This window comes from Ascidia mentula, chromosome 1, assembly GCF_947561715.1.
Source record: "Ascidia mentula chromosome 1, kaAscMent1.1, whole genome shotgun sequence".
Taxonomy (NCBI): Eukaryota; Metazoa; Chordata; class Ascidiacea; order Phlebobranchia; family Ascidiidae; genus Ascidia; species Ascidia mentula.
In genome coordinates this window covers 12,100,266-12,108,773 of record NC_138566.1, presented here as the reverse complement: position 1 = coordinate 12,108,773, position 8,508 = coordinate 12,100,266, and the positions used below count along the sequence as shown (strand labels likewise).

At 34.5% G+C, this 8,508-nt stretch overlaps 2 protein-coding genes across 4 annotated transcripts; both read left to right on the top strand.

Annotated features, from left to right (window-relative positions):
• Window positions 1–532: 532 nt before the first annotated feature.
• Window positions 533–2,681, top strand: LOC145887783 (uncharacterized). Its single transcript, XM_082979001.1, has one exon. It carries the CDS (start codon window positions 556–558, stop codon window positions 2,518–2,520), a length of 1,965 nt encoding a protein of 654 aa, XP_082835127.1. The 5' UTR covers window positions 533–555; the 3' UTR covers window positions 2,521–2,681.
• Window positions 2,581–8,508, top strand: LOC145887781 (uncharacterized). Of its 3 annotated transcripts, XM_082978998.1 has the most exons (19): window positions 2,581–2,792; window positions 2,859–3,017; window positions 3,099–3,257; window positions 3,688–3,931; window positions 4,046–4,162; window positions 4,338–4,578; window positions 4,636–4,714; window positions 4,776–4,982; window positions 5,061–5,176; window positions 5,230–5,364; window positions 6,474–6,635; window positions 6,689–6,798; window positions 6,866–6,960; window positions 7,281–7,334; window positions 7,404–7,464; window positions 7,517–7,618; window positions 7,673–7,783; window positions 8,062–8,186; window positions 8,254–8,508. In XM_082978998.1, exons 1-19 carry the CDS (start codon window positions 2,724–2,726, stop codon window positions 8,440–8,442), a joined length of 2,535 nt encoding a protein of 844 aa, XP_082835124.1. In that variant the 5' UTR covers window positions 2,581–2,723; the 3' UTR covers window positions 8,443–8,508. The 3 variants fall into 3 exon arrangements, with proteins under 3 accessions (XP_082835124.1, XP_082835125.1, XP_082835126.1); XM_082978999.1 differs by lacking the exon at window positions 2,581–2,792 and having other exon boundaries at window positions 2,884–3,017; window positions 3,137–3,257; XM_082979000.1 differs by lacking the exon at window positions 2,581–2,792 and having other exon boundaries at window positions 2,912–3,017; window positions 3,075–3,257.

Here is an 8,508-nt window from a genome sequence, read left to right as displayed (position 1 = left end):
TCAAGAGTTATTTGCTACATTAAAAACGGTCACAACAGCCAAGTAGCTGCCAGGCACGCTAGTTGCGGTTAATTCCAGATGTTTTTCGTGGCCTATGGTATATACACTTCGACAGTTTCTGCTTAAACACAAAAAATTTTCCACAAAAGGATTTAGGGCTGCACTACATGTGTTAGTAAATAACTCCTATGTTAAGCAATGCATTTTCAGCCAATGTTTACCTGTTGCATTGTGATGTCAGGCGCATTGTTGACACGAAGTTGGAACCATAAATATTTAGATTTTTTTTGCCTGATCAATTAATTGGTTATAGCATTTTTCAATTGCGTGAAAAATCAACGAGAACAAATACGGAAAAAAGTTTTCTTTCAACAAAGGCACAATGGTGTCAAGTGCAAAATTATTACCTTGATCAAAAAACCAGCATAAATTTTTACTCTATAACTAACTGTTATATTGTAATTTTCAATCTTCTGAGGTTGGACATTAAAGTTTTGTAATTCTAACTCTACTTTGAATTGTTCACAGTTTTTTAGCATTCTAACTTGCACAGATATGGAATCCAAAGCAAAGTTAAAATGTAGCTATTCACACTCTGGTTGTGAAAGATTTAGGTATCATGATTACAGATATTGTCTTCAGCATATTTTGGAGGATCATTCTGCACCTTTCACAAAGTGTCAACATGTTTCCAAGGTTACTCGAAGGAGGTGTCTTAATCCTGCAATAAAGCTTGATAGAACTAACTTGAATACTTTAGCTCTATGTGACCATCACAGACAAGTGAAAGCCCAAACAAATAGACGAAGAAATAAATTTCGCAAAAATGCACTATCCAAGGAAATGGCCTTTGATAAAACTCAGCATAAAGTTGCTTTGTATCAACTAAGAAAAGTTAACAGGCAAAAATTTGAAACAGGGAATGAATCTGATTCAAATGAAGAGGATCTGGCCTTTCACAAAAATGAAAATTGGCATGTCAGTCACTCTACTAACTGGAAAACTGGAGAAGCTGATATTGACTTGCAACAGTTGGATGAATGTGACAACCATTGGTTGCATAATGATACATTTACACTGGAAGAAGTTGTTAGTTTCTCCAGAGATAATTTAGTTCATTTACAGGCAATGTACATTGAACAGTTTAAGCAACTACATAAGGAATTAGTCTCTTGCCGTTTGCAATATTTATCAGATGTTGATGAAATGTCATATTTAAGCGAAGAGATTTTTTCACTGTCAAATTTCAGACGATGCTTTGGACCTGAAGCATTGCTTATGAAGCAAAGAAAGGAGAAACGAAAAGAATCCAGTTTAGACCCTTCAGTATCAAGACAAGAGTATCATGCTGTGAAAACTAGGTGTTGTTATGTATTTAATCATATTAGATGCAAGACACCTTGCCTGCCATACACCAAGTTTTGTGTTTTACACATATTACATGATCCTTTACAGGTTCTGTATCAACCATGCGCCCAAAGTGGATGTGAAGAAGCAGTTTGCCAACTTCACTGTACTGGGAAACAAAATTCATATTGTGCTGACAACACATTTTGTTTCTTGCATGCTCCAGTAATGAATATACCTGAAATGTTTGATTCATTTGCAACACAGCTTGAACCTGTAATGGAAAACACTTGTATACCAGCTGAATCTACAAGTATTTTGCAAAATTCTGACACAGGTGTTAGTAGTAAAAAATCCACGAAAACCTTATCCACTCTGGAACTTCATGATACAATATTACAAATAGATCTGCCTTGTGCAGTGGAAAATAAGGAGGATGGCTTTTCTCTACCAAATAACATGAACCAATTTGAAAACAGGAAAGAAATTCAAGAAAAGTTTTCAATGCAAGTTAAAACAACAACATGTGGGTTAGGTGACCTTCAACCTGGTCATTGTTATGTAATGAATAGTTGCATCAAAAAAGAACAGCAATCCCTACATCTGCATGAACTAACAGGCATTAAACCAACTGGTAAACCGAAACTTGGTCAGTGTTTGGTTGTAAAAACAGACAATATTATTCAAAACAATGACATGGTTTTAGCTGACTGTAATGATACTGCATTGTTACAGCTTAGGGAAAGTAATGCAATGCTTGATAATTCATGCACAACTGCCAAGGTGGAACACAATGGAACGTATTTGTCTGTCAGTCACAATTCCCATTCTGAAATGCTGCGTAAGCCAATATTTGTGCCACCAGTTGAAGAAAACAACTCTGCAGACATTGAAGAACTTATTGGAATGCCACCATTAGGCCCTGTACAACAATTGGAAACAAAGTTTACAAAAGTTGACAAATGCAATGCTATGCAAAATTTCAGCCAATCTGCTATCTCAGCAAAGACACATTCAGAAAGAAACTGTAATGTTGAAGAGAGCCATGTCAAGCGTGCAAATTCTGGTGGTGAATCAGATCGCAAGCCAACATGTCCTGATGAAGAAACCGCTGTTGCCTCTTTGTTATCATTGTTTAGTTCAACTTCTCATTCCAAGCCCAACACTACATAAAAACTATTTGTTTAGAATTTTTTTTATATTCCTGGAATATATTTGATCTCAATTCTTTGGTAATTTTGTTTAGAATTTTGCTGTCCGGTTAACCATTTACTGACAGTTTATTCTTGATTTAACACTGCTTGCCAACTGTTTATAATTGTGTGATTTGTAGACCATACCTTGGCAGTATTATTAAGTCAAGTTTAATTTGTGTAATGGAAAACAGTATATATCTAAAAAGCATTCCACTTGTGTTTGAAGACCATGGGGACAAACTTTTAAAGGTATGCCTGTTTAGCATTATTGTTATAATTTGCATACTGAACCTCATTGACCTATTTGTACAACAGGCATTGTATGACCAACAAAAAAAATCACAGTTGTGTGATGTTTCTTTGGTTGTAGAAAATGTTTCCTTTCCGGCTCACAAAGCTGTGCTGGCTGCTCACAGCACCTATTTTCAAGCTTTGTTTGATCGGGGTAAACTTACAGATGAAGCTGGATCTAAGGTTTGTAATTAATAAAAATTTCAAATGTATTTATATACCATGTTCTGTATATGATAGTGACTGCAGTTAAACATCTTGTAGGCTTGCAATGTCACAACAATACATCTTTCTTCAATCAGTGCCAACACATTCATACCAATTTTGCATTTTTTGTACACCTCACGACTTCACGTTTTTTGTGAAAACGTTCGTGATTTGATGAAATCAGCAAGAAAGCTTCAAATTTCAGCAATTGTTCAGGTATGTGTTACTTTTACCATTCAATCTTGAACTGTTTCATAATATGAAGTATTTCATATTCTTTTCTTTCTGTAATGTTTCCAACACAAATTCTTTTTTAATTATGTCAAATGTTGTATGTGGTCTGTAAGAAAAGTTGATTGGCACTTTAGCACCAACGAAGTATCAGAATAATACAGCAATGTTTCTTTGGTGGGATCAAGTTTTCAAATTTTAACTAAGAATAGGCAAGTTAATGATGAGGATAGTATGAATCCTATTTATGGCATGCATTTTCCTTTGGTGCAAACAAGAATATTAAACACTAATCAAAGTTATCAATAAAGAAATTAATTAAGCCTTATCTAAAACAGTTGGCTTGAAAGCAATGTTGCTGTTCTAAAAAAAACTTTTGCGTAAGCTTATTGATGTGTTTTTGTACAAATATCAGGCATGCGAGCACTTGACAGCTGAGAATGTAGCCCTTCCAAGTGTAAGCGAAATACGACATAACCAACCCCATGATTTGACTTCTCCAATCAACCAGCAAACGCATAGTGTTCTTTATGTTGACTTAAAATCTGAAGATGATGATGATTATCATGCTGCGTCACCTGAAAGAAATTTTCTGGAATTGCAAACGGAAGTTCAGGACCAAACAGTTTCACAACAATTCTTGATGGATGGAAATAGTGGTAACACAAATAAGTTTGTGGTTGTAATATTTTCAATTCTGAAGTGACAAGCTGTATATAATGTTTGTTCCAAATATAGCAAACATAAAATCTAACAATGTTTATATTACACAGAAACAAAAGTGAGAGGAGGGAGGACACAAAAAAAGGGATTTCCAAAAAAACTTCAGCTAAGTTCCTGCATTTCTGATTCCTCTGTATCCCAACAACTTCATTCTGTTCAAAATATTTGTAGGTTTTGTTCTAAGCTTCAATCCTAATTTAATGCAAAACAAAAATGTGTGATATATTTGTTTGATGTTTTTGTGTGTATAAAAGTGTATGTGTATGTAAGCTATGAACATATGCATGACATGTATTACTGTGAGAGTAAATTGTTTTTGTGCAAATAGTCCTTTATTTGCAGCCACAATTGCCCCAGCATCAATTTTTGGACGAACAAATGTAAATCCATCCAACAAGAATCGACTACCTCTTTCACCAATATACACTGCTATTTCATCCTCAGAAAATAGTTCAAGGGTGTCAGCAGGCCATTCTTTATCAACCGAAAACCTGACATTTGGTAACAATTTGGAATCTCTTGGAAATGTATTTGCAAATGAATCATCTGCCTTGATGTTGGATGGTTTCCATTCTATTGAAAAGTCAGTTTTGCAGTGGTAGAATTTAACTGTATTTCGTTATTCTGTTTTTTAACACAGCTCAAACTCTGACCTGATTGATAAAAGTAATTCTTCACTGAAGCCCTCAACAACTATCAAAACACCAGACTCACTTCAAGTTTGACACATTTTGTAGAATATTTAAAAGAGGTCTTTAAAACTCTGTGTTTATTTTGTAGGTTCAGTCGGTTTATTCCATGTCTCCAAAATTTCCTTGTGATCAATCAACATCTACTTTGACATCTAGCTTGAAAACTAAGCCACAACATCCTTCAAAGGGCTTTCTAGCAAACAGGACAGTCGGTTTATCATCAAATTTTCCGGTGGACCTTCATCTGACAACAGCTGTTACTTCATTAATAGCAACCACAACACAGCAATCAACTGTAAATACATTAATTTTGCAGTAAAATTTTCATCCTGGGTTTGTTCACTTGAAGGTTTAAACATACCTTTTCTTTAAGCCTTCTGTTTACACATGCAAGGATTGTTGCAAATACTTTACAAATGTCACTGAAGCAGTAAATCACTACTACTCTGAACACCCAGTTTCATCAACAACTAAACAAGTCAACTCCAGGTAAAATATTTTGTGAAGGATTTTTTTCTTTGAATAATCTTTGTGTTGTGAAGGCAAACTCCTGATCGAGGTAGTCACAGTTGCCCCCATTGTGGGCGATTGTTTAATAATAAAAATAATTTGAAGCGACACATCTTAATCAAACATACTACCGACAAGCGATTCAAATGTACTATTTGTGGACGAAGGTAAATAGGCAAAACAATTTATTTACCAAATGAAATAACAACTATATATATAAATATTTGAACAGTGTTTCGAGTTTTTTTTTGTACTTATCCCCTATATATATTTTTTGTCATTAACAATTTTTTTAAGAACCACTGATTTAAATTCTTGGGTAAAGATCAGTTGTTCTCCATAAAATACTTGAAACCGATACCAGAATTCTGAACTACAAAAGATTATTTCAAACTACAACAAAAGAAATCTTTAACTATTTATATTATAATTTATAACAAACCAACTGTTGAACTGTTAAAATTTGAACCTACATAATCAGCTTAGAATGCATGTAAAAAGATCACAAAATCAACTGCTAGAATTCCTTGTTTAAATTGCTGTGATAAAATATGTCCCATTATTTTAAATTTAACATTATACTTGAACACTGCTTCTCAACCAAACACAGGGATTTACAGAGCGTTGTCAGGATTTTTCAAAAACTTGAGAATATGTGTACATGTGTTTCATAATCTCAAATGTTTTACGATAGTTGCCAAAATTTCACGTAAAAGCTAATTAACAATTGGATGCCAAAATACAATAAATATATGTTAGTGGATTTTTTCCCAGACTTTACACGCCAAAATCTTTTTTAAACATGCAAAGCCATATGTTTGAATAAAAATGACCTGCTTTGAGATGTTTAATTTGGGTTTGATTGCAGCTTTATAAGTAGTGTGTCAGGTTACTGATTTATGTAGGTAATTAGCATGCTTTTGTATTATATAAAACAATTTCCATATGAATAGGCTAAAACAAGATCAATGTCAGCATGGTATTAGTTTTTTTTTAAATAAAATAAATGCTCTGAGCTGCTAAAATGATCACCAACATGGAATCTGACGAAATGTATCAAACCATGCCCACATCCTAGCATTCTACCGATGCTGGCGCCCAAAGTATTAATTACACTACTTAGCCTCATTATATGACAATCAATAAACATTGTGACATGACATGGCACCCCAAACATTGGTTCTTGTCTACCCTGACATAAACAAATGTGGTCTGTCATGACAAAAACATTGAGAACCACTGAACAAGAAAAAAAAGAAAGTGTTTCAACTCGCAGGTATGCAATCCGACAATCTCTACAATATCATGTAAGGTCCATACATGGAAAAGATTTTGATGAAAGCAAATCTTCTGTTAGATCACCAGAAATATCATCAACAAATGACAGTGGGGAACAGCTAATTATCACGCCAACAGATGTTTCTGTGGCAAAGATACAGTCAGTACTTTCTATTTTTTGTTTTCCCTGTTAAGGTTGATAATTTTATTAAGGTCTCCAATGAAGTCATTATGCAATGAAAAACTTGCAGATATAGAGGATTATGCCATCACAACTTCAAACCCATCGTATATTTTAGGAAATTCGTTAGTGGGAGGCATAGGTTAGTGCTTATGCTCATGTTTGGTTGTTTGTTGCAAATACTTTAAACAAACCTACAAAATATACAGACAAGGGTGATTTACTCAGAGAACATCACCCTGCATGTTCTGAAGATTTGCCTACAATTCAAAGTGTGGAAAGTATGCAACACATATCAAATAAGGTTTGCTTATAAACCAGACAACAGCTTTGCTACATCTTTGGTCTATGATCCCTTGATTCAATTTTTTTTTTATAAACTATGAAACGTTTTTTGACATTACCACAGTTTTGAAATTTGCTAAGGCTAATAAAAACTGTAAAGCTATACTATGTTTACTACCATTTCTAATGTGATATCATAATGCATACATAGAGGTGTGCCACTAAATTTTTGAGTTTTTTTAAGTATGACACCAATGAAAAAAAAGGTTGTGGAGAACTGTTATAAAAATTTTAAATTTCTAAACAGAAAGGCACAACAACTTTTAATTAATTATTTAGGCTGTTGAAGTAGATGAAGCTGAAATGTTCAGATCAAATGCCAGATTGGTTAAGGTTAGTTTTTCTAGAACTCATAGAGAAATATAAGGAAAAAAAAACAACGATTTAATCATGTATTCCTAGGCTGAACCTCATGGTGCAAGTTCATCTACCTCGCAGCCAAAGAATAATACTGCATTTCCTGGTAATATCATATTCACGAGTCTTTTTTTTTTTTTATAAACCATTCATTTCAGGTCTTTCCAACCACAAACGGAACCCAGAAAGTGTAATGGTTTCACACACAATCCCGGGTATTGATCAAGTCGATTTATCTGTTGAGTCATTAGCAGTTTCAGGTAAACCTTGTAGGAACTTTGCTGATCAAATCCTATAAATATACCATTGACCAGGTGGAAATCCATTTGTTTTGTCCGGTACATCACAACTACCTGCCCTTTTGCCTGTGTTTAGTGATTACAGAAGAGGTACTAGCAATGAGATGACCTTGTCTCAAAGCAGAGGTTTGTTTTTTATCTACCGAACATACCACCGAAACTATGGTCATTGGAGATACACAACCTTGTATTGTGGGAACATAAAGGTGTCAAGCATTTTCACTACAAACAAGGGGGGTCATCAATTGTAACTTATAGTTCACAGCGTCCATTTCATATCAGCTACCCTATAAATACACTTGGTGAATGATTTCCAAACGTTTAGCCAGGGGCATATCCAGAAGTGTTACGTTGTACAGTTTGATGTTCAAGGGTATGATTTGACGAATGTTGTTTTTATCCAGTGGGATCTAGGTTACACCGCTGTGACACATGTGGACGTGCGTTTTCGACAATACAGGCATACACGAGGCATCGCAGATCATGTAACAAGCACGAATGTCCGATTTGTCACCGTGGTTTTTCACAGGTGACCGACCAGCGTTTGTTGCGATTTTCTTTTTCTTACCAATTTTCAAGTCATACGGTGTGTGTAGATGGGAAACATGAGACGGCACATAAAGATATTTCATTCCGACCAAAAACCTTACGAATGCAAAGTGTGCAACAAAGCCTATGGAATACAACAAAGTTTTCGTTATCATATGAGGGATAAACATGGTATAACCACTATTGCTAAACCTGTATCTAAATCAAAAAAGTCCATTGTGGATACGAAGAAATAAATATAGTTTTTGAATATGGCAATATTGTCAGGTTTAGTTTTGTTGGCGCCAATAAAACAACACAGA

Excerpts from the sequence above, each read along its gene's own strand:
- LOC145887783 (XM_082979001.1), top strand. The coding sequence starts at position 556 with ATGGAATCCAAAGCAAAGTTAAAATGTAGCTATTCACACTCTGGTTGT.
- LOC145887781 (XM_082978998.1), top strand. The coding sequence starts at position 2,724 with ATGGAAAACAGTATATATCTAAAAAGCATTCCACTTGTGTTTGAAGAC. Across the intron at positions 5,365-6,473 it reads TGTACTATTTGTGGACGAAG|GTATGCAATCCGACAATCTC; the intron begins GTAAATAGGCAA and ends TTCAACTCGCAG. Across the intron at positions 6,636-6,688 it reads GTTTCTGTGGCAAAGATACA|GTCTCCAATGAAGTCATTAT; the intron begins GTCAGTACTTTC and ends AATTTTATTAAG.